This window comes from Bombina bombina, chromosome 11 (assembly GCF_027579735.1).
Source record: "Bombina bombina isolate aBomBom1 chromosome 11, aBomBom1.pri, whole genome shotgun sequence".
NCBI classification, from domain to species: domain Eukaryota; kingdom Metazoa; phylum Chordata; class Amphibia; order Anura; family Bombinatoridae; genus Bombina; species Bombina bombina.
The window spans coordinates 108,749,907-108,776,631 of record NC_069509.1 but is presented as its reverse complement, the minus strand read 5'-3'; the positions used below and the strand labels follow the sequence as shown (position 1 = coordinate 108,776,631).

Sequence of the window (26,725 nt, the reverse complement as noted above, 5' to 3'; positions counted from 1 at the left end):
ACCTTTGTGAAGATTCTTGGAGCCGTAGCCAGTCCGAATGGAAGAGCTACAAACTGGTAATGCCTGTCTAGAAAGGCAAACCTTAGATACTGGTAATGATTTCTGTGAATCGGTATGTGAAGGTAAGCATCCTTTAAATCCACTGTGGTCATGTACTGACCCTCTTGGATCATGGGCAAAATTGTTCGAATCGTTTCCATCTTGAACGATGGAACTCTTAGGAATTTGTTTAGGATCTTTAAATCCAAGATTGGCCTGAAAGTTCCCTCTTTTTTGGGAACTACAAACAGATTTGAGTAAAACCCTTGTCCTTGTTCCGACCGCGGAACTGGATGGATCACTCCCATTAATAAAAGATCTTGTACGCAGCGTAGGAACGCTTCTTTCTTTATTTGGTTTGTTGATAACCTTGACAGATGAAATCTCCCTCTTGGGGGAGAGGATTTGAAGTCCAGAAGGTATCCCTGAGATATGATCTCTAACGCCCAGGGATCCTGAACATCTCTTGCCCAAGCCTGGGCGAAGAGAGAAAGTCTGCCCCCTACTAGATCCGGTCCCGGATCGGGGGCCCTCGATTCATGCTGTCTTAGGGGCAGCAGCAGGTTTCCTGGCCTGCTTGCCCTTGTTCCAGGACTGGTTAGGTTTCCAGCCTTGTCTGTAGCGAGCAACAGTTCCTTCCTGTTTTGGTGCAGAGGAGGTTGATGCTGTTCCTGCTTTGAAATTACGAAAGGAACGAAAATTAGACTGTCTAGCCCTAGGTTTGGCTTTGTCCTGAGGCAGGGCATGGCCTTTACCTCCTGTAATGTCAGCGATAATCTCCTTCAACCCGGGCCCGAACAAGGTTTGCCCTTTGAAAGGTATATTAAGCAATTTAGATTTAGAAGTAACATCAGCTGACCAGGATTTTAGCCACAGTGCTCTGCGTGCCTGAATGGCAAATCCGGAATTCTTAGCCGTAAGTTTAGTTAAATGTACTACGGCATCTGAAATAAATGAGTTAGCTAACTTAAGGGCTTTAAGTTTGTCTGTAATCTCATCTAGTGTAGATGATTGAAGTGTCTCTTCCAGAGACTCAAACCAAAATGCTGCTGCAGCCGTGACAGGCGCAATACATGCAAGAGGTTGCAATATAAAACCTTGTTGAACAAACATTTTCTTAAGGTAACCCTCTAATTTTTTATCCATTGGATCTGAAAAGGCACAGCTATCCTCCACCGGGATAGTGGTACGCTTAGCTAAAGTAGAAACTGCTCCCTCCACCTTAGGGACTGTTTGCCATAAGTCCCGTGTGGTGGCGTCTATTGGAAACATTTTTCTAAATATCGGAGGGGGTGAGAACGGTACACCGGGCCTATCCCACTCCTTAGTAACAATTTCAGTAAGTCTCTTAGGTATAGGAAAAACATCAGTACTCGCCGGTACCGCAAAATATTTATCCAACCTACACATTTTCTCTGGTATTGCAACTGTGTTACAATCATTCAGAGCCGCTAACACCTCCCCTAGTAATACACGGAGGTTTTCCAGCTTAAATTTAAAATTTGAAATATCTGAATCCAATCTATTTGGATCAGAACCGTCACCCACAGAATGAAGTTCTCCGTCCTCATGATCTGCCGCCTGTGACGCAGTGTCTGACATGGCCCTAATAATATCAGCGCACTCTGTTCTCACCCCAGAGTGATCACGCTTGCCTCTAAGTTCTGGTAATTTAGCCAAAACTTCAGTCATAACAGTAGCCATATCCTGTAATGTGATTTGAAATGGCCGCCCAGATGTACTCGGCGCTACAATATCACGCACCTCCCGAGCGGGAGATGTAGGTACTGACACGTGAGGCGAGTTAGTCGGCATAACTCTCCCCTCGTTGTCTGGTGAAATATGTTCAATTTGTACAGATTGACTTTTATTTAAAGTAGCATCAATACAGTTAGTACATAAACTTCTATTGGGCTCCACTTTGGCATTAGCACATATAGCACATGTATCTTCCTCTGAATCAGACATGTTTAACACACTAGCAATTAACTAGCAACTTGGAAATGCTTTTTTAAGTAATTTACAATAATATGAAAACGAACTGTGCACAGAAAAAATTATGGCAGTTGAAAATAATTAAGTTATAGCATCAATCTATGTCAGAAATATACAATTTTAGCAAAGGATTGTTCCCATTAGCAAAGGATAACTAACCCAGGCAGCAGAAAAAAAATACACAAATAAACGTTTTTTATCACAGTCAACTACAATCTTCACAGCTCTGCTGTGATGATTACCTCCCTCAAAAAAGGCTTTGGAGATCCCTGAGTTCTGTAGAGATGAACCGGATCATGCAGGAAGAAAATGAACCTCTGACTGAGTTTTTTGATGCGTAGTAAAAGCGCCAAAAATGGCCCCTCCCCCTCACACATAACAGTGAGAGAGATCAGTGAACTGCTTTAATTTAAACAAAAACTATTGCCAAGTGGAAAAAATAGTGCCCAAAACATTTTTTCACCCAGTACCTCAGAGAAATAAACGTTTTTACATGCCAGCAAAAAAACGTTTAACCTCAATAAATTAATTGTTATTTAAAACCTATTGCAAGTCCCTGCAAATTAGGTTAAGTCTATGCATACAGTATAAATCCAGTGAAGTACCATTCCCCAGAATACTGAAGTGTAAAATATACATACATGACAGCCTGATACCAGCTACATCTACTGCATTTAAGGCTGAGTTTACATTATAACGGTATGGCAGGATTTTCTCATCAATTCCATGTCAGAAAATAACAAACTGCTACATACCTCTTTGCAGATTAATCTGCCCGCTGTGCCCTGATCTGAAGTTTACCTCTCCTCAGATGGCCGAGAAATAGCAATATGATCTTAACTACTCCGGCTAAAATCATAGAAAAAACTCCGGTAGATTCTTCTTCAAATTCTACCAGAGAATGAATAACACACTCCGGTGCTATTATAAAATAACAAACTTTTGATTGAAGTTAATAAACTAATTAAATCACCACAGTCCTCTCACACATCCTATCTATTCGTTGGGTGCAAGAGAATGACTGGAGGTGACGTAGAGGGGAGGAGCTATATAGCAGCTCTGCTGGGTGAATCCTCTTGCACTTCCTGTAGGGGAGGAGATAATATCCCAGAAGTAATGATGACCCGTGGACTGACCACACTTAACAGGAGAAATGTATAGTAGTTTTGCTTTTTGCTTTTTTAATAACATTGTGCTGATTTTTAGACTCCTAACCAAGCCCCAAAGTTTTAGATGTATACTGAAGTCTACAGACTCCTGCGGCTCCTGTTTGTATAATCTGTATTTTCATATGCAGGGAAGGGGGGAGTATCTACTCTTCATGTTTTCTCTTCATGTTTTCACTAGATATCAGCTAAAACCACAGGTCTTGCATCCCCAATATTATACTGACTCCCTTAAAATATGTCTCAAGATGGAGCTCCTATTGCTATCATCCTAACCTCTGTATTAAAGGGACCATAAACTCAAAATGTTATTTTCATTTATTATTTCATTAAACAACTTCTAAATTACTTATATTACCTAATGTGTTTCATTATCTTGGTATCCTTTGTTGAAACCTAGGTAAGCTCAGGAGCAGCAGTGCACTACTGAGAGCTAGCGGCTGATTGGTGGCTGCACATATGTTTCTTGACATTGGCTTAGCCAATGTGTTCAGTTAACTTATAGTAGTGCACTGCTCCTCCTACAAAAAGAAATAAGAAAGAGAATGAAGCAAATGTTATAATAGAAGTTAATTGGAAAGTTATTTAAAACTGTATGCTCTATCTAAATAATAAAATAACATTTTGGGGTTTCATGTCTCTTTAAATCAATGCAATGTTTTAACTATTAAGTAATATAATATTAAACAAAATGTAGGCAAAATCTCACATACATTTGATATTATTCTATACTAGATTGCAAAAAATAATGGGGCTGATTCCAATCTTTTTGTTTTTTTACAAGACATTGTAAAAACAGGAATGGACTTTTTTTCTTTCGGAGTCAAACACAGCAGAGACTCACATGATATTCAATCTCAACTTTCCCACAACGGTAACCTGAATTACCGATAATAGATCCCAATCACTGAAACACGAAATGCGTTATTGAAGTCTGTGTGTGTGTTTTGCAGTTGGATAGAGTGATGTTTCATAGTGTTAAACAATATGAATGGAATTTCTATATGGGCATGATGTGTATACTGGGCATTTTTACTAAGTAAGTTTTTTTTTAATTAAAGGGATACAAAACCCCAAAAAAATATTTCCTGATTCGGATACAGCATGTAATTTTAAACAGCTTTCTAAATTACTTCTATTATCAATTTTTCGGTTCTCTTTGTATCTTTTTTTGAAAAGTAAGGATGTAATCTTACACTCCTGCCCATTTCTAGAGCACTATATGGCAGTAGTTTTGCAAGAATGTTATCCATTTGCAAGAGCACTAGAGGGCAGCACTATTTTCTGCCACGTAGTGCTCCAGATGCCTACCTAGGTATCTCTTCAAGATAGAATACTATGGGAACTAAATAAATTTGATAATAGAAGTAAATTCGAAACTTTTTTATTTAATTGTATGCTCTGACTGAATCACAAAAGAAAATTTGGGCATTACATATCCCTTTAATAAAGAAAATCTTGTTTTCCATTTTGGCGAGATTTTCATCTAAAATGAAGAACACTGCAGGAAATGAATTTGCATAAGAAAGTGACCGCAAATTAGCTCATCTTCTAAAAACATAATTTATGCTTACCTGATAAATTCCTTTCTTCTGTTGTGTGATCAGTCCACGGGTCATCATTACTTCTGGGATATTATCTGCTCCCCTACAGGAAGTGCAAGAGGATTCACCCAGCAGAGTTGCTATATAGCTCCTCCCCTCTACGTCACCTCCAGTCATTCGACCAAAAACCAACGAGAAAGGAGAAGCCAAGGGTGTAGTGGTGACTGGATTATAATTTAAAAAATATTTACCTGCCTTAAAAAACAGGGCGGGCCGTGGACTGATCACACAACAGAAGAAAGGAATTTATCAGGTAAGCATAAATTATGTTTTCTTCTGTTATGTGTGATCAGTCCACGGGTCATCATTACTTCTGGGATACCAATACCAAAGCAAAAGTACACGGATGACGGGAGGGATAGGCAGGCTCATTATACAGAAGGAACCACTGCCTGAAGAACCTTTCTCCCAAAAATAGCCTCCGAAGAAGCAAAAGTGTCAAATTTGTAAAATTTGGAAAAAGTATGAAGCGAAGACCAAGTTGCAGCCTTGCAAATCTGTTCAACAGAGGCCTCATTCTTAAAGGCCCAAGTGGAAGCCACAGCTCTAGTAGAATGAGCTGTAATTCTTTCAGGAGGCTGCTGTCCAGCAGTCTCATAGGCTAAACGAATTATGCTACGAAGCCAGAAGGAGAGAGAGGTAGCCGAAGCCTTATGACCTCTCCTCTGACCAGAGTACACGACAAACAGGGAAGACGTTTGTCGAAAATCCTTAGTTGCCTGCAAGTAGAACTTGAGGGCACGAACTACATCCAGATTGTGTAGAAGACGTTCCTTCTTTGAAGAAGGATTTGGACACAAGGATGGAACAACAATCTCTTGATTGATATTCCTGTTAGTGACTACCTTAGGTAAGAACCCAGGTTTAGTACGCAGAACTACCTTGTCTGAGTGAAAGATCAGATAAGGAGAATCACAATGTAAGGCTGATAATTCAGAGACTCTTCGAGCCGAGGAAATAGCCATTAAAAATAGAACTTTCCAAGATAACAATTTTATATCAATGGAATGAAGGGGTTCGAACGGAACACCCTGTAAAACGTTAAGAACTAAGTTTAAACTCCATGGCGGAGCAACAGTTTTAAACACAGGCTTGATCCTAGCTAAAGCCTGACAAAATGCCTGGACGTCTGGATTTTCTGACAGACGCTTGTGTAACAAGATGGACAGAGCTGAGATCTGTCCCTTTAATGAGCTAGCCGATAAACCCTTTTCTAAACCTTCTTGTAGAAAGGACAATATCCTAGGAATCCTAACCTTACTCCAGGAGTAATCTTTGGATTCACACCAGTATAGGTATTTACGCCATATTTTATGGTAAATCTTTCTGGTAACAGGCTTCCTAGCCTGTATCAGGGTATCAATAACCGACTCAGAAAAACCACGTTTTGATAAAATCAAGCGTTCAATTTCCAAGCAGTCAGCTTCAGAGAAGTTAGATTTTGATGTTTGAATGGACCCTGTATCAGAAGGTCCTGTCTTAGAGGTAGAGACCAAGGCGGACAGGATGACATGTCCACTAGATCTGCATACCAAGTCCTGCGTGGCCATGCAGGTGCTATTAGAATCACTGATGCTCTCTCCTGTTTGATTTTGGCAATCAATCGAGGAAGCAGCGGGAAGGGTGGAAACACATAAGCCATCCTGAAGTTCCAAGGTGCTGTCAAAGCATCTATCAGAACCGCTCCCGGATCCCTGGATCTGGATCCGTAGCGAGGAAGTTTGGCGTTCTGGCGAGACGCCATGAGATCTATATCTGGTTTGCCCCAACGTCGAAGTATTTGGGCAAAGACCTCCGGATGAAGTTCCCACTCCCCCGGATGAAACGTCTGGCGACTCAAGAAATCCGCCTCCCAGTTCTCCACTCCCGGGATGTGGATTGCTGACAGGTGGCAAGAGTGAGACTCTGCCCAGCGAAATATCTTTGATACTTCCATCATTGCTAGGGAGCTTCTTGTCCCTCCCTGATGGTTGATGTAAGCTACAGTCGTGATGTTGTCCGACTGAAACCTGATGAACCCCCGAGTTTTTAACTGGGGCCAAGCTAGAAGGGCATTGAGAACTGCTCTCAATTCCAGAATGTTTATTGGCAGGAGACTTTCCTCCTGACTCCATTGTCCCTGAGCCTTCAGAGAATTCCAGACAGCGCCCCAACCTAGTAGGCTGGCGTCTGTTGTTACAATTGTCCAGTCCGGCCTGCTGAATGGCATCCCCCTGGACAGATGTGGCCGAGAAAGCCACCATAGAAGAGAGTTTCTGGTCTCTTGATCCAGATTCAGAGTGGGGGACAAATCTGAGTAATCCCCATTCCACTGACTCAGCATGCACAATTGCAGCGGTCTGAGATGTAGGCGTGCAAAGGGTACTATGTCCATTGCTGCTACCATTAAGCCGATCACCTCCATGCATTGAGCTACTGACGGGAGTTGAATGGAATGAAGGACACGGCATGCATTTAGAAGCTTTGTTAATCTGTCTTCTGTCAGATAAATCTTCATTTCTACAGAATCTATAAGAGTCCCCAAGAATGGAACTCTTGTGAGAGGAAAGAGAGAACTCTTCTTTTCGTTCACTTTCCATCCATGCGACCTTAGAAATGCCAGAACTAACTCTGTATGAGACTTGGCAGTTTGAAAGCTTGAAGCTTGTATCAGAATGTCGTCTAGGTACGGAGCTACCGAAATTCCTCGCGGTCTTAGTACCGCCAGAAGGGCACCCAGAACCTTTGTGAAGATTCTTGGAGCCGTAGCCAATCCGAATGGAAGGGCTACAAACTGGTAATGCCTGTTTAAGAAGGCAAACCTTAGATACCGGTAATGATCTTTGTGAATCGGTATGTGAAGGTAAGCATCCTTTAAATCCACTGTGGTCATGTACTGACCCTTTTGGATCATGGGTAAGATTGTCCGAATAGTTTCCATTTTGAACGATGGAACTCTTAGGAATTTGTTTAGGATCTTTAAATCCAAGATTGGCCTGAAAGTTCCCTCTTTTTTGGGAACCACAAACAGGTTTGAGTAAAACCCTTGTCCTTGTTCCGACCGCGGAACCGGATGGATCACTCCCATTAATAATAGATCTTGTACACAGCGTAGAAACGCGTCTTTCTTTATTTGGTTTGTTGACAACCTTGACAGATGAAATCTCCCTCTTGGGGGAGAGAATTTGAAGTCTAGAAGGTATCCCTGAGATATGATCTCTAGCGCCCAGGGATCCTGGACATCTCTTGCCCAAGCCTGGGCGAAGAGAGAGAGTCTGCCCCCCACTAGATCCGGTCCCGGATCGGGGGCCCTCGGTTCATGCTGTCTTAGGGGCAGCAGCAGGTTTCCTGGCCTGCTTGCCCTTATTCCAGGACTGGTTAGGTTTCCAGCCTTGTCTGTAACGAGCAACAGCTCCTTCCTGTTTTGGTGCAGTGGAAGTTGATGCTGTTCCTGCTTTGAAATTCCGAAAGGGACGAAAAATAGACTGTCTAGCCTTAGCTTTGGCTTTGTCTTGAGGTAGAGCGTGGCCCTTACCCCCTGTAATGTCAGCAATAATTTCTTTCAAACCGGGCCCAAATAAAGTTTGCCCCTTGAAAGGTATATTAAGTAATTTGGACTTAGAAGTTACATCAGCCGACCAGGATTTTAGCCACAGCGCCCTACGTGCCTGAATGGCGAATCCTGAATTCTTAGCCGTAAGTTTGGTTAAATGTACTACGGCCTCCGAAATGAATGAATTAGCTAGTTTAAGGACTCTAAGCCTGTCCGTAATGTCGTCCAGCGTAGCTGAACTAAGGTTCTCTTCCAGAGACTCAATCCAAAATGCTGCCGCAGCCGTAATCGGCGCGATGCATGCAAGGGGTTGCAATATAAAACCTTGTTGAACAAACATTTTCTTAAGGTAACCCTCTAATTTTTTATCCATAGGATCTGAAAAAGCACAGCTATCCTCCACCGGGATAGTGGTGCGCTTAGCTAAAGTAGAAACTGCTCCCTCCACCTTAGGGACCGTTTGCCATAAGTCCCGTGTGGTGGCGTCTATTGGAAACATCTTTCTAAATATTGGAGGGGGTGAGAACGGCACACCGGGTCTATCCCACTCCTTAGTAACAATTTCAGTTAATCTCTTAGGTATAGGAAAAACGTCAGTACTCGCCGGTACCGCAAAGTATTTATCCAACCTACACATTTTCTCTGGTATTGCAACAGTGTTACAATCGTTAAGAGCCGCTAAGACCTCCCCTAGTAATACACGGAGGTTTTCCAATTTAAATTTAAAATTTGAAATATCTGAATCCAATCTGCTTGGATCAGAACCGTCACCTACAGAATGAAGCTCTCCGTCCTCATGCTCTGCAAGCTGTGACGCAGTATCAGACATGGCCCTAGAATTATCAGCGCACTCTGTTCTCACCCCAGAGTGATCACGCTTGCCTCTTATTTCTGGTAATTTAGCCAAAACTTCAGTCATAACAGTAGCCATATCTTGTAATGTTATCTGTAATGGCTGCCCAGATGTACTAGGCGCCATAATATCACGCACCTCCCGGGCGGGAGATGCAGGTACTGACACGTGAGGCGAGTTAGTCGGCATAACTCTCCCCTCGCTGTTTGGTGAAATTTGTTCAATTTGTACAGATTGGCTTTTATTTAAAGTAGCATCAATACAGTTAGTACATAAATTTCTATTGGGCTCCACCTTGGCATTGGAACAAATGACACAGGTATCTTCCTCTGAATCAGACATGTTTAACACACTAGCAATAAACATGCAACTCGGTTACAATCTTATTTAACAAAAACGTACTGTGCCTCAAGAAGCACTAAACGATTAAATGACAGTTGAAATAATGAACTGAAAAACAGTTATAGCATCACACTTTAAAAACAACACAACTTTTTAGCAAAGGTTTGTTCCTATTAGTAAAATAACACTAATTAAATTTTAAACATAAAAATTACAGAGCAACGTTTTAAATCACAGTCACTATATAAGTCTCACAGCTCTGCTGAGAGACTCTACCTCCCTTCAAAGAAGTTTGAAGACCTCTGAGTTCTGTTAGAGATGAACCGGATCATGCAGAAAATACAAGAGTAACTGACTGGAAATTTTTGATGCGTAGCAAAGAGCGCCAAAAACGGCCCCTCCCTCTCACACACAGCAGTGAGAGAGAAACGAAACTGTCATAATTAAAACAAGCAAACTGCCAAGTGGAAAAATAATGCCCAAATATTTATTCACTCAGTACCTCATTAATGCAAACGATTCTACATTCCAGCAAAAACGTTTAACATGAAAAATACCTATTAAAAGGTTTAATGTACTTTTACAGAGTAATTCCGGTGAAATACCATCCCCAGAATACTAAAGTGTAGAGTATACATACATGTTCATTATAACGGTATGGCAGGATCTTTTCATCAATTCCATTCAGAAAATAAAAACTGCTACATACCTCAATGCAGATTCAACTGCCCGCTGTCCCCTGATCTGAAGTTTTTTACCTCCCTCAGATGGCCGAGAAACAGCAATATGATCTTAACTACTCCGGTTAAAATCATAAGAAAAACTCTGGTAGATTCTTCTTCAAACTCTGCCAGAGAGGTAATAACACGCTCCGGTGCTATTGTAAAATAACAAACTTTTGATTGAAGTTCTAAAAACTAAGTATAATCACCATAGTCCTCTCACACCTCCTATCTAGTCTTTGGGTGCAAGAGAATGACTGGAGGTGACGTAGAGGGGAGGAGCTATATAGCAACTCTGCTGGGTGAATCCTCTTGCACTTCCTGTAGGGGAGCAGATAATATCCCAGAAGTAATGATGACCCGTGGACTGATCACACATAACAGAAGAAACAGAGTTTTAATAGTTCTCACACTGTAAAACACAAAATCGCTAAGAGACGAGTTTTAAAATATTGCCAAAAGTTCCAAACCTCAGTGTATTGTACAAGGTTTGCCTTTGCTGAATGTCTATAAGAAAATGCAACTCAAGGTTCTAGATACTGTAAATCGCACATTTTCAAAACATGATATTTGAGACTTCAGTTAACTGTAAAAACCTGAACCAAATATCTTGGTCGCCAATAAACAATAAGGAACAGCAAAATTCCAGTCACAAATACACGATTGCTAATAGAAATTACATTTAAGAATATGAAAATTACTGTAATTTACGACAATGCGAGAATGGAATAAAACAAACATTCTAAGTGCACAATTTCTAAAGGTTAATTTGTAGATGGTCGTGGTTTCCATTTTCACAGTTTTAATTAGTTGTAACACATTAGTATTATTCCATGTGCTTTATAATACAGGCAAACATGGTGAAAAAAAAGGTATTGATTTGCATGTTATCAACCTTTTGAGTTTTGAATTTAAAGTGTCCATTTTGTTGCTAAAATAAAGTGCAAAACCACTGGTCGGGTAAGTGGGAGCAACAAAGCTATTGCTGTTATGCATCGTATGGGTGGTTTTCCCACTATCTGCTCTGATCGGAATATGGAAATTGTGTTATTGCTTGGATTGTGACAGCTCAGAATTTAAAAAACCCAGAAGCCGAAAACAAAAACAATAAATAGATTAGAAACATTGGAATCAATCCTAACATAAGAGATTTTGCTATTAATACAGTGAAACCCTAGTAAATGTTGGACACTTACAGGAAACTTAAAGGGTCACTAAACACAAATTGTAAACTACATAATTATAAACCTTCATATATAAGAATCATTTTGCAATGAAAACTGCAGCTTTACTTTGTCAAATGAGTATATTGTTTTATGTTTAGTCTTTTGACTGATTTCCCTGTCCCCCAGAACAAAAGAATCCCTGCTAACCAATCACAAACTAATATTCCGATATAGCATAAACTCTGTTTGCACATGTGCAGTTGAGAGAGACTGGGGCAGTCTGCCCTTATCTCTTCCCTTAAGGTGGTTTAGCACTGATTCAACTTAGTTACTATTACAAAGAATGATTTGCCTTTCACGATTGTGATAATCCACATTTTAAAAGCATATAAAACCATATAAGATTAGGGAGGGAGGGAAAAGTAGACAAAAAGCTTGCATAAATTGCCTTAAAGTGATCGTAAACTTTAATTATTTGCTGGCTAGTATATAAAATTACGATAAAAAAAATTTTTTGTTAAAGGGACACTCAGGTTAAATTAAATTTTCATGATTCAGATACAGCATGTAATTTTAAACAACTTTCCAATTTACTTCCATTAAAAAAAATGTGCACAGCCTTTTATATTTACACTTTTTGAGTCACCAGATCCTACTGAGCATGTGCAAGAACTCACAGACTATACATATATGTATTTGTGATTGGCTGATTGCTATCACATGGTACAAGGGGAGTGGAAATATACATAACTTTGAAATTTGTTATAAAAAAAATCTACTCACTTGAAGTTCAGACTAAGTGCTATTGCATTGTCTTGTTATCATACATTTGTTGGTTACGCAAATCTAATGTGTTGACTGGTCCTTTAAGACGCTTCATTTCTAAAATATTTACCATTTAGATATGGCAAACATTGCGCCGTTCCTCTTCCCGCATCTCCTACTTTATTTAGCTGAGCGATTATGAATCCAGCTTCATCCAATCGTTGCATTCCCCACTTGGCGTCCAGCTCGTGGGACACGCAACGATTGGCTGAAGCCGGATTCGACAACCCTCAGCTAAATAAAGTAGGAGATGTGGGCGCAATGTTTAACATCTATAAATTGTAATATTTTTGAAATGAAGCGTCTTTAAAAAAAAAAATCAATGAAAGTGCCCCTGTTTTTTAGTAATTTTATACAATAGACAGTAAATACTTAAATTTAGAATCACTTTAAATTATTAACCCAAGACTCCCTGGGAGAAAGTGAAACAAAAGGCTGCAAAATAAATAATGAATGTATGTTGCAATAATGTTTCACTTGCAGTAATGAAACATTTGAATGGTTCTTTAAAGTGAAAGTACATTTAACAATATATCAATAAGCCAATGCTGAAATCTACTATAAACTAATGTAGTTGCTCATTTTTTTAAAATAATTTTTAACGATTTTCATGATATAGATATATTTTCAATCTAACCTTTCGCTATGTTCCTCCTCCCCCTTGCTTTCTTCCGACTTGTGTATTATAATTCTTACTAGTGGTCCCACCCGCTGTATACGTATGGTTACGTGCTCACTCTCGAGAAGAGATTTTATGCGCATGCGCAATACCACGCTCTCCGTTACGATGAATACTATCAATTGTATGGGACTCTGTTTTCATTAGACTGTGCATGCGGCTATCATGAAAGCGCCTTTAAAGACAGACGTAATTCAGAGATAGCCGCATGCACATTTACAGTCGGGGGCGTATATTGAACTGTTTGGGACGCCACTGGGGGACCAATTAGTTTGATATGGCTGTATTCGTCACTGAAAAAGAAAAATATTTTTTGAATGCGAGTGGAGGATCGAAGAGAGAGTTTTAATAATAATAAAGTATGGTGAAAAAAAGCTAGTTATATTGAGATTTTATTAAAATGATGAATGAAAAAGTTATTTTTTGGGATGTATTTGTCAATTATTATTAGCGATTAGACAAAGTTTACTTTCACTTTAAGTTATATAATCATATTTACACAGCCACAGTCTCTCACAGCTACTAACCTTTTCTAGTTTCTCAAAGTGCTCTCTCAGAAACTTCATAGGGCGGTCCGGCTTTGCAATGCACAGGTTTACGATGCATTCCTTTAGAATTTGCTGGATATTGAATTTTTGGACATAGATTTCACAGCCTTTTAAACTTTCATCTTCTATGTTAGACATTGAAGAAGCAGCCATCTTTATGTTAGTCTGAAGTTTATAAATCCTATAAAGAAACAAAAAAATGTTGAGATTATCACCCCAAAAGAACACATAATATAACATTTTCATATTATTTTTTTTTTATTTTAAATGTATTTTATTTTATTGTATTGTATTGGTATTTTCAGATATCAAGAACCAGCCCACATTAAACTGACATGTAATTTTACCAAGTACAATGCTATAGGATTAAAGGGATAGTAAAGTCAAAATTAAACTCATGATCCAAATAGAGCATACAATTTTAAACAACTTTCCAATGTATTTCTATTATCTAATTAGCTTTGTTCTCTTGGTATCATTTGTTAAAAAGCTTACCTAGGTAGGCCTAGGAGTAGCAATGCACTACTGGGTACTAACTGTTGATAGTTGGCTGCACTTATATGCCTCTTGTCTTTGACTCACCCAATAAGTTCAGCTAGCACCTGGTAGTGTATTGATGCTCCTTAAACAAAGGATACCAAGAGAATGAAGCAAATTTGATAACAGAAGTAAACTGGAAAGTTGTTTTAAATTGTATGCTCTATCTGAATCTTAAAAGAAAAATTTTGTGTTGTGTCCCTTTAAAGTAACGTCAGTTGTGCACTTCCAGCTCACTGGCTGAACAGCACTTCCTACTTATGTTCATTGGCTAATAGATACAAAGGCTCGTTATACCTATTAGCCTATGACTCTGAGCTTTAGTAGGAAATGTCTACCAGCCAATGAGAATCAGATATTTTAAGGCAAAAAAATATCATATTTAAATAATGTTCTTTCATGTGGATGACAGAACATTTTTAGCACAGTGTTCCTTTAAACCCTGCAGTCACAGGCAGCTGACAAAAAAACAAACAAAAAATCAGGCCAATATACAACCTCGCTATATCACATTCCATTACCCAAACAAACAGAATTGCATACACCAAGATACTAAGGAGACTTACAGTAGTAAGCATAGTGTGTTCTGACTGTTTGCTACATTACGAATGGAGAGCAATTTACAGTTTCCGCTCACACATTAACTTCGTTAGAGGGAGGCCTTTTGCGTTCGTCGGGTAGCGTGTATTACAAGCTGAAAGTAAAACATTTTGAACAAACGCTAACCCAACGCACGCAAAAAGCTGAACTTCGAATATGAAGACCGCGTTAGCGTATTCACCCATAGACTTCAATGGAGCGCAAAAAGTGGAAAAACAACTAACTTACTAACACTCTTACTCGCACACAAACCCGATGGCGTTTAACCAAGTGTGCTAACCCAACATGAATTATGAATATTTCTATTTGTTCTTAAATATATATATTTCTATATATATGATGATTTTGTTAAATAAATATATATATATATATATATATATATATATATATATATATATATATATATATATATATATATATATAGCAGTCCCCGTGTTTTGTATATGTCTGGGGTGATTACATAAGTCTGTGCACCCTTCACTTGTTCCCAGTTTGTTGGATTGGGAGCTTGCATTGTGTGGCTGTTTTAGGGTCCCAGGTTTTTGGAAGGGACCTTCACGTGGTACCTGGGCTTGTCCCTTTTGGCCAAATGCGGTAACTAACTAACCCTTCCATTTTTGCTTTTAATCTTAGCTGAGAGCTTGTAAGTGAGTGCTGGACTTTCTCTGTGTTTTGTATATATAAATATATATATATATATATATATTTATATTTAGACGTATATTAGAGATGTGAATTTGTTTTCAGACGAATGTACATTCATACCGAAAATCAGATTTCCATTTTCGAATATCCAAATGAATGCATCAGTGAAATTTAAAGAAAACAAAAAAATACTGAAGAAATTCTTCAGTATTTATTTGTATCTTTTAAATTATTTTAAAAGGTTTAATACTGCTAACCTGATCCTCTTCTTGTCAGGTCCCTGGCCGCGCTAACAGGAGGCTTTAGCGTGCTCAGCACCCAGGACCTGCACTAACTAACAGGTAGCCAGGATAGAGCGGGCATGGCTCTGGCAAGACGAGGAAAAGGTTAGCGCGCTCTCCAAAGGGTACACAATGCTGCAAGTGAACTTTCACCTGCAGCTTTGAAACATTTACATTTATTATTTTTTTATTTGGGGATTGAGATAAGGCATACATAAAATAAAAAGCGATACAACATGGTATTAATAGAACACAGGCAACATATGACATGGAATTTTTTACATACCACTCATACTCCGGTATAAGAGGTACAAAGATATAGTGTATAAGCTAAATGCCTAATGTTTAATTTACCTCCAAATTGACACATGAAACCACTTTTGGACCTCGTCAGGATCTATGTAAGATATAGGAGGTAACTTTCAATTATTGAGACCACTCTTGGATCTCAGATGACAAGCCTCATATTTTATATTTTAATAAAGATTATAATAATCTTATAGATTTTGTAAATTTTGTACATCTGTCCATATTATTAATGATACTGCTTATACCTGGAGGTCAGATTAAGATATCAAGCTTTAAAGGGACACTGAACCCAAAAAATTTTCTTTCGTGATTCAGATAGAGAATGCAATTTTAAACAACTTTCTAATTTACTCCTATTATCAATTTTTCTTCGTTCTCTTGCTTTCTTTATTTGAAAAAGGAGGCATCTAAGCTATTTTTTTGGTTCAGACCCATGGAAAGCACTTGTTTATTGGTAGGTGAATTTACCCACCAATCAGCAAGAACAACACAGTGTGTTCACCAAAAATGGGCCGGCATCTAAACTTACATTCTTGCATTTCAAATAAAGTTACCAAGAGAATGAAAAGAATTTGATAAGAGGAGTAAATTAGAAAGTTGCTTAAAACTACATGTTCTATCTGAATCACGATAAAAAAAACTTTGGGTTCAGTGTCCCTTTAAGTTTAATATTACGCTATTCAGGCAACATTAGAATCTGCAATAAAGATACTTAAAGCTGTAAAAACTATCATATCCACAGAATGATCTTCTATATCTTAAAACTTCATCTAAACGCATTCAATATAAAAAATAAAATTTTGAGTTTGTGAATAATTTTGGGCGCAACAAGATTAAAAGGGCTTAAGTAGAGGGAGCGCCTGGAGCAGTTTTGGGAGAGCAACCATCGGTGGGATTGCAAAGTTTAGGCAAGTAAGTAATGTAACAAGGATTACATGTTTAGCAGAAATAAGGGTCAATTTAGAAGCTACTCCTAATAGGTAAGATCTCATAGTATACCTTTTTTCCCCGTTTTTTTTTTCTCCCCTTCCTTTGTTTTTGGCATTCTTATAGGTCAATACTTTTTGCACAAAGAGATTAAGTTCGCCTGTCTGATGCTTAACAATAAAAACTTTATAGGGGTTGAGAGTACTAGGCAGACCCATCTCCCACTATGAAGGTCCCAACAAATATAAGTCTTATGAAACTCAGTTTGATGCTCTGGCTAAGAGATTTTCTATCCACTGCGATACCTTTGAATAAAATAAAATTAAGTAGAGAATAGCCCGCTGTCTCGGCCGCTGACGGCAAAAGCATCTCACACAACATATATTGATTCTTTACATGATGGTACAGAAAAGGGTATTAAGTAAGCCTTCATCAATTCCTAACATGGTAACTACTATTCATATAACAGAGATAAGAAAAAGAGGACCTATTAACCCCTTAATGACCACAATGTACCCTGTATGTCACTGGTCGTTAAGGTTTTTTTCAGGACATAATAGCACAAGTCTAGCAAGAACACGCTATTAATGCCCTCCCTCCAGAAGGCTTTGTGGAATAGAGCAGTCTCAACACTGGTGGCAAGACCGCGCTATAAAACAATCAAGTCCCAAAAAAGGCCAGTGACATACAGGGAACGTCGCTGGTCCTTAAGGGGTTAACAAATATTACATGTTAGTGATCATAACATAGCAAGTATAAATAACTATAGGTGAGTGCTAACAAGACATTAACCTATAGACAAGATAAATAACCACTGTTTTAGAAAGTTCCCTTAATAGCAGTCATTAGCCCCTTAGGGCTTCATTATGGGCATTAAGGAGACGCAAAACAATATCCATTCTGGGAGAACATTTTAACTCTGTGGGATTAGTGCCTCTTAATTATCCGGAGTATATAGACAATTCAAGGGGGCTGAATCCCTTCTCTCAACCAACTCCAGTGCGGCTGTACTCACTGTGTCCCAAAACTATGTTCAGCAGCCGGGATACCTGCGCATTATTGTGGGTCCTTACATATTGTCTCCTTGAAGAGCAGCTCTGAAGCAGATAGTTTACGGGAAATGACTGGCTGCCCTGTTTACTCTTTAGAGGGTATCTCTGAGATAGTGTGGAGGTAACTGCAATTTGTTGTCTTACAGCTTCTGGGATAAAGTGTGGATCCCCTGTGACATACCCTTGTGTGAAGCTAGTTACGGGCTGCTTGTAAGCTTTGTTGTTCAACACACGCTTTGGGTTTTTGCAGTAGTCGATGTCCCACATCAAGATATGTGCCTCCCTTATAGTGTTCAGAGACCCGCTCTGAAATAAATCAACCCGATGTTCCAACCCACATGGGGCTGCATCAACTGGCTTTCTCTGTTCCTTTACCGGGGCATTAAGATGCAGTAAATAAAAGGAGGTTTGCAAGGTTTCCGTAAAGGAAATCTGATAAGTATGTAGCAAAGCCTGTATCTCCTCCAGCAGGTAATAAGCAGACTCCATATCGATCGTAGGTCAGACAGATGTTGCGAGTATTAAAATATTTTACGCTAGCTCTCCCTTGGTGCTTAGCATTCAGCACTATGTGCTGCTTAACGACAAGGCCCAAGTGCGCCTCGCCGGGGGGGGTAAAGGAAAGGCCTCAACCTTAAAGTGTGCCCCGGGTGCTCAAAGTCGCGTCCATCTCAGTATTTTTAGACTTATCTGATGCGGGATCCTTAGTGTTTAAAAAATCAGGCTGTGTGACAATTAGATGAGCCATCTGGAATATTATATTAGGCAAAAATGATGAAAAGACTGGAGCAGAGTGGTGTTGTGCGACCTATCATGACCACCTCCCGGAAGTCCCCCCATTTACATTTATTTTAACAACAGCAAATGTAAATGTTTGACGAAAATTTTAGTAGTGCAGGGAACGTATATTTGGCGTAAACAAATTTCTTAAAATATATGCAACGAAAATTTAGTCCAAAACAAAAAATAAATTCCCTGGACATCTCTAATATATACTGTATGTATGCATCTCTATGTTAAAGCCCTTTGCAGGCCTTTTGTTTTTTTAACACCTTAGACCCCATATCTTTGAGCCCTTTTTAATGTAATATTTACAGTGTTATTATGGGTGTAACTGTACTGTTAAAATGTATTTTTGATGTGTTTTGTGCAACTTTTTTTTCTTGACGTGCATTAAATTCAATTGTGCTGAAGCAAAAGCATTTACTTTCAAGTCGTAATACACGTGCTACTTCTGATGCACACAAGAGCCACGATAAACCCCTTAACGTTCGCGCACAACACTTTGCACACCACTTGCAATCTAGACTTGTGTTGGCAAAGCAAACAGCATCATTACAGTGCTACACAAGTGAATATACTAAGTTTGCTGAAAAAATAAGTATAAGTTTAGATGACAGATTTAGAGTTTAGGTTACAATTTAATGATAAGGTCAAGACATGGGGGCTGATTTAACAAATCGTCAACCGACCCCAATGCATCTGTTCTTAAGACCGCTGCTCCTTAAAGGGACACTGAACCCAAATTTTTTCTTTCGCGATTCAGATAGAGCATGCAATTTTAAGCAACTTTCTCATTTACTCCAATTATCAGTTTTTCTTCGTTCTCTTGCTATCTTTATTTGAAAAAGAAGGCATCTAGGCTTTTGGTTCAGACTCTGGACAGCACTTTTTTCACTTTTTTATTGGTGGATGAATTTATCCACCAATCAGCAAGAACAACCCAGGTTGTTCACCAATAGGGGCCGGCATCTAAACTTACATTTCAAACAAAGATACCAAGAGAATGAAGAAAATCTAATAATAAGAGTAAATTAGAAAGTTGCTTAAAATTTCATGCTCTATCTGAATCACGATAGAAAAAATTTGGGTTCAGTGTCCCTTTAACTCGTCCGCCTGCTCTGCGGACAGCAATCAACCCGATCAGATACGATCGGGTTGATTGACACCCCCTGCTAGCGGCCGATTGGCCACGAATCTGCATGGGGCGGCATTGCACAAGCAGTTCAACAGAACTGCTTGTGCAATGATAAATGCCGACAGCGTATGCTGTTGACATTCAGCAATGTCTGTCGGACATGATCCGCTGAGCGGACCATGTCGGACAGACCATTGTTAAATCGGCCCCATGGTGTTAAAGACAGGATTAAAAATACATTAAACATGAAGGGCTAGATTACAAGTGGAGCGGTAATTACCGATACCGCTCACAGAGTAACTCCACTCCACTCCTACTCTTTGCGCGCGTTGGGTAGTGCACGTATTGAAAGTTAGAAGTAATTTATTAAAAGAGCGGAAGTAACAATATTGCAACTGCATTAACATACTCTCCTATAGACTTTAATGGAGATAGAAAAGTTGAGGGGAAAAAAGAAAATGTATGCTTACCTGATAAATTTATTTTTTTTTTGACACGATGAGTCCACGGATCATCTTAATTACTATTGGGATATTCACCTCCTGGTCAGCAGGAGGCGGCAAAAAGCACCACAACAAAGCTGTTAAATATCCCCTCCCTTCCCCTCCCAACCCAGTCATTCGACCGAAGTAAAGGAGAGAAAAGAAGTAACAAGGTGCAGAGGTGTCTGAAGTTTATAATAACCAACAAACAGTCTTACAAAAAACAGGGCGGGCCGTGGACTAATCGTGTCGAAAAAGAGATAAATTTATCAGGTAAGCATAAATTTTCTTTTCTTTTTAATGACACGATGAGTCCACGGATCATCTTAATTACTATTGGGAATCAATACCCAAGCTACCCAAGAGTACACAGATGATACAGGAGGGACAAGACAGGGAACCTAAATGGAAGGCACCACTGCTTGAAGAACCTTTCTCACAAAAGCAGCCTCACCTGAGGCAAAAGTATCAAATTTGTAGAACTTTGAAAAAGTGTGAAGAGATGACCAAGTTGCAGCCTTGCAAATCTGTTCCACAGAAGCTTCATTCTTGAATGCCCATGAGGAAGCAACAGCCCTCGGGGAATGAGCCGTAACTCTCTCTGGAAGCTGCTATCCAGCAGTCTCATATGCAAAACGTATGATACTCTTCAGCCAACAAGAAAAGGAAGTAGCCGTAGCTTTCTGTCCCTTACGTTTTCCTGAGAAAACCACAAACAAAGCAGAAGACTGACAAAAATCCTTAGTCGCCTGCAGGTAAAACTTTAAGGCACGAACCACGTCCAAATTGTGCAGAAGCCGTTCATTCTGAGAGGAAGGATTAGGACACAAGGAAGGAACAACAATCTCCTGATTAATGTTCCGATCAGAAACTACTTTAGGAAGAAATCCTAATTTAGTACGTAAAACTACCTTATCTGAATGGAAAAAAAAACTTTACTGTCCCTTTAAATTTAAAAGCGTAACTTTTTTACTGTGGATATAAAAAACGTCCTACATCAAACAGAAAAAAATAAAAAACAGAATTTATGCTTACCTGATAAATTACTTTCTCCAACGGTGTGTCCGGTCCACGGCGTCATCCTTACTTGTGGGATATTCTCTGGCAAAGAGTCCCAGCAAAGCTGGTCACATGATCCCTCCTAGGCTCCGCCTACCCCAGTCATTCGACCGACGGACAGGAGGAAATATATATAGGAGAAATCATATGATACCGTGGTGACTGTAGTTAGAGAAAATAATTCATCAGACCTGATTAAACAAACCAGGGCGGGCCGTGGACCGGACACACCGTTGGAGAAAGTAATTTATCAGGTAAGCATAAATTCTGTTTTCTCCAACATAGGTGTGTCCGGTCCACGGCGTCATCCTTACTTGTGGGAACCAATACCAAAGCTTTAGGACACGGATGAAGGGAGGGAGCAAATCAGGTCACCTAAACGGAAGGCACCACAGCTTGCAAAACCTTTCTCCCAAAAATAGCCTCCGAAGAAGCAAAAGTATCAAATTTGTAAAATTTGGCAAAAGTGTGCAGTGAAGACCAAGTCGCTGCCTTACATATCTGGTCAACAGAAGCCTCGTTCTTGAAGGCCCATATGGAAGCCACAGCCCTAGTGGAGTGAGCTGTGATTCTTTCAGGAGGCTGCCGTCCGGCAGTCTCATAAGCCAAACGGATAATGCTTTTAAGCCAAAAGGAAAGAGAGGTAGAAGTCGCTTTTTGACCTCTCCTTTTACCAGAATAAACAACAAACAAGGAAGATGTTTGTCTGAAATCTTTAGTAGCCTCTAAATAGAATTTTAGAGCACGGACTACGTCCAAATTGTGTAACAAACGTTCCTTCTTTGAAACTGGATTCGGACACAAAGAAGGTACAACTATCTCCTGGTTAATATTTTTGTTGGAAACAACTTTCGGAAGAAAACCAGGCTTAGTACGCAAAACCACCTTATCTGCATGGAACACCAGATAGGGCGGAGAACACTGCAGAGCAGATAACTCTGAAACTCTTCTAGCAGAAGAAATTGCAACCAAAAACAAAACTTTCCAAGATAATAACTTAATATCTACGGAATGTAAAGGTTCAAACGGAACCCCTTGAAGAACTGAAAGAACTAGATTTAGACTCCAGGGAGGAGTCAAAGGTCTGTAAACAGGCTTGATTCTAACCAGAGCCTGAACAAATGCTTGAACATCTGGCACAGCTGCCAGTCTTTTGTGAAGTAAAACAGATAAAGCAGAGATCTGTCCCTTCAGAGAACTTGCAGATAATCCTTTCTCCAAACCTTCTTGTAGAAAGGATAGAATCTTAGGAATTTTTATCTTGTTCCATGGGAATCCTTTAGATTCACACCAACAGATATATTTTTTCCATATTTTATGGTAAATTTTTCTAGTTACAGGCTTTCTAGCCTGAATCAGAGTATCTATTACAGAATCTGAAAACCCACGCTTTGATAAAATCAAGCGTTCAATCTCCAAGCCGTTAGTTGGAGGGAAACCAGATTCGGATGTTCGAATGGACCTTGAACAAGAAGGTCCTGTCTCAAAGGTAGCTTCCATGGTGGAGCCGATGACATGTTCACCAGGTCTGCATACCAAGTCCTGCGTGGCCACGCAGGAGCTATCAAGATCACCGAAGCCCTCTCCTGATTGATCCTGGCCACCAGCCTGGGAATGAGAGGAAACGGTGGGAATACATAAGCTAGGTTGAAGGTCCAAGGTGCTACTAGTGCATCTACTAGAGTCGCCTTGGGATCCCTGGATCTGGACCCGTAGCAAGGAACCTTGAAGTTCTGACGAGACGCCATCAGATCCATGTCTGGAATGCCCCATAATTGAGTTATTTGGGCAAAGATTTCCGGATGGAGTTCCCACTCCCCCGGATGGAAAGTCTGACGACTCAGAAAATCCGCTTCCCAATTTTCCACTCCTGGGATGTGGATTGCAGACAAGTGGCAGGAGTGATCCTCCGCCCATTGAATTATTTTGGTCACTTCTTCCATCGCCAGGGAACTCCTTGTTCCCCCCTGATGATTGATATATGCAACAGTCGTCATGTTGTCTGATTGAAACCTTATGAATTTGGCCTTTGCTAGTTGAGGCCAAGCTTTGAGAGCATTGAATATCGCTCTCAGTTCCAGAATGTTTATCGGGAGAAGAGATTCTTCCCGAGACCATAGACCCTGAGCTTTCAGGGGTTCCCAGACCGCGCCCCAGCCCACCAGACTGGCGTCGGTCGTGACAATGACCCACTCTGGTCTGCAGAAGCTCATTCCCTGTGACAGATTGTCCAGGGTCAGCCACCAACGGAGTGAATCTCTGGTCTTTTGATCTACTTGAATCGTCGGAGACAAGTCTGTATAATCCCCATTCCACTGTCTGAGCATGCACAGTTGTAATGGTCTTAGATGGATTTGTGCAAAAGGAACTATGTCCATTGCTGCAACCATCAATCCTATTACTTCCATGCACTGCGCTATGGAAGGACGAAGAACAGAATGAAGTACTTGACAAGAGCTCAGAATTTTTGTTTTTCTGACCTCTGTCAGAAAAATCCTCATTTCTAAGGAATCTATTATTGTTCCCAAGAAGGGAACTCTTGTTGACGGGGACAGAGAACTTTTTTCTTTGTTCACCTTCCATCCGTGAGATCTGAGAAAGGCTAGGACGATGTCCGTATGAGCCTTTGCTTTTGACAGAGACGATGCTTAAATCAGGATGTCGTCCAAGTAAGGTACTACTGCAATGCCCCTTGGTCTTAGAACCGCTAGAAGGGACCCTAGGACCTTTGTGAAAATCCTTGGAGCAGTGGCTAATCCGAATGGAAGTGCCACAAACTGGTAATGCTTGTCCAGAAAAGCGAACCTTAGGAACTGATGATGTTCCTTGTGGATAGGAATATGTAGGTACGCAATCCTTTTAAATCCACGGTAGTCATAAATTGATTTTCCTGGATAGTAGGTAGGATCGTTCGAATAGTTTCCATTTTGAACGATGGAACCTTGAGAAATTTGTTTAGGATCTTGAGATCCAAAATTGGTCTGAATGTTCCCTCTTTTTTGGGAACTATGAACAGGTTGGAATAAAAACCCATCCCTTGTTCTCTTATTGGAACAGGATGAATCACTCCCATCTTTAACAGGTCTTCTACACAATGTAAGAATGCCTGTCTTTTTATTTGGTTTGAAGATAATTGAGACCTGTGGAACCTTCCCCTTGGGGGTAGTTCCTTGAACTCCAGGAGATAACCTTGAGAAACTATTTCTAGTGCCCAAGGATCCTGAACATCTCTTGCCCAAGCCTGAGCAAAGAGAGAAAGTCTGCCCCCCACCAGATCCGGTCCCGGATCGGGGGCCATCCCTTCATGCTGTTTTGGTAGCAGTGGTAGGCTTCTTGGCCTGCTTACCCTTGTTCCAGCCTTGCATTGGTCTCCAATTTGGGTTGTGAAGTATTACCCTCTTGCTTAGAGGATGTAGAATTAGAGGCTGGTCCGTTTCTGCGAAAGGGACGAAAATTAGGCTTATTTTTAGCCTTAAAAGACCTATCCTGTTGGAGGGCGTGGCCCTTTCCCCCAGTGATGTCTGAAATAATCTCTTTCAAATCAGGTCCGAATAATGTTTTACCTTTGAAAGAGATGTTAAGCAATTTAGTCTTGGAAGACACATCCGCTGACCAAGACTTTAGCCAAAGCGCTCTGCGCGCCACGATAGCAAACCCTGAATTTTTCGCCGCTAATCTAGCTAATTGCAAAGCGGCATCTAAAATAAAAGAGTTAGCCAATTTAAGTGCTTGAACTCTGTCCATAACCTCCTCATACGAAGATTCTTTATTGAGCGACTTTTCTAGTTCCTCGAACCAGAAACACGCTGCCGTAGTGACAGGAACAATGCATGAAATTGGTTGTAGAAGGTAACCTTGCTGAACAAAAATCTTTTTAAGCAAACCCTCTAATTTTTTATCCATAGGATCTTTGAAAGCACAACTATCTTCGATAGGAATAGTAGTGCGTTTGTTTAGAGTAGAAACCGCCCCCTCGACCTTGGGGACTGTCTGCCATAAGTCCTTTCTGGGGTCGACTATAGGAAATAATTTCTTAAATATAGGGGGGGGGGACAAAAGGTATGCCGGGCCTTTCCCACTCTTTATTTACTATGTCCGCCACCCGCTTGGGTATAGGAAAAGCGTCGTGGGGCACCGGAACCTCTAGGAACTTGTCCATCTTACATAATTTCTCTGGAATGACCAAATTGTCACAATCATCCAGAGTAGATAATACCTCCTTAAGCAGTGCGCGGAGATGTTCTAGTTTAAATTTAAATGTCACAACATCAGGTTCAGCTTGATGAGAAATTTTTCCTGAATCTGAAATTTCTCCCTCAGACAAAACCTCCCTCATGGCCCCTTCAGATTGGTGTGAGGGTAAATCAGAACAGTTATCATCAGCGTCCTCTTGCTCTTCAGTGTTTAAAACAGAGCAATCGCGCTTTCTCTGATAATTAGGCATTTTGGATAAAATGTTTGCTATAGAGTTATCCATTACAGCCGTTAATTGTTGCATGGTAATAAGAATTGGCGCACTAGATGTACTAGGGGCCTCTTGTGTGGGCAAAACTGCTGTAGACACAGAAGGGGATGATGTAGTATCATATTTACTCCCCTCATTTGAGGAATCATCTTGGGCAATATCATTATCTGTGGCATTACTGTCCTTACTTTGTTTGGACACTATGGCACAATTATCACATAAATTTAAATGGGGAGACACCTTTGTTTTCATACATATAGAACATAGCTTATCTGATGGTACAGACATGTTAAACAGGCTTAAACTTGTCAACAAAGCACAAAAAACGTTTTATAATAAAACCGTTACTGTCACTTTAAATTTCAAACTGAAAACACTTTATTACTGAATATGTGAAAAAGTATGAAGGAATTGTTCAAAATTCACCAAAATTTCACCACAGTGTCTTAAAGCCTTAAAAGTATTGCACACCAAATTTCAGAGATTTAACCCTTAAATTAACGGAACCGGAGCCGTTTTTACATTTAACCCCTATACAGTCCCAGCTATATGCTTTGCTGAGACCCAACCAAGCCCAGAGGGGAATACGATACCAAATGATGCCTTCTATAAGCTTTTTCAGTGATTCTTAGCTCCTCACACATGCATCTGCATGCCTTGCTCTCCAAAAACAACTGCGCATTAGTGGAGCGAAAATGAGGCTCTGTCTATAACTAGAAAAGGCCCCCATCTGAAAAAGGTGTCCAACACAGTGCCTGCCGTTTTTCTAAACAATCCCCAAGATTATAATAACCATTAAAAGTTAGAATCTGCAAAATATGCTTAGCAAAGCAATCGTTTTAGCCCAGAAAAATGTCTACCAGTTTTTTAAGCCCTTATGAAGCCCTTTATTCTTTTATTTAACTAAGAAAATGGCTTACCGGTCCCCATAAGGGGAAATGACAGCCATCCAGCATTACATAGTCTTGTTAGAAATATG

The 26,725-nt window shown here is 40.0% G+C and overlaps 1 protein-coding gene across 1 annotated transcript in view; it reads right to left on the bottom strand.

The window, feature by feature from the left end:
- The window catches only part of PRKAR1B (protein kinase cAMP-dependent type I regulatory subunit beta), an 807,144-nt gene that overhangs the window by 747,577 nt on the left and 32,842 nt on the right, over positions 1 to 26,725 (bottom strand). Inside the window, exon 2 of the mRNA XM_053695126.1 lies at positions 13,451 to 13,652. Within this exon, the coding sequence (XP_053551101.1) occupies positions 13,451 to 13,624 (174 nt within the window). The 5' untranslated portion in view covers positions 13,625 to 13,652. The remainder of the gene's footprint in view (positions 1 to 13,450; positions 13,653 to 26,725) is intronic.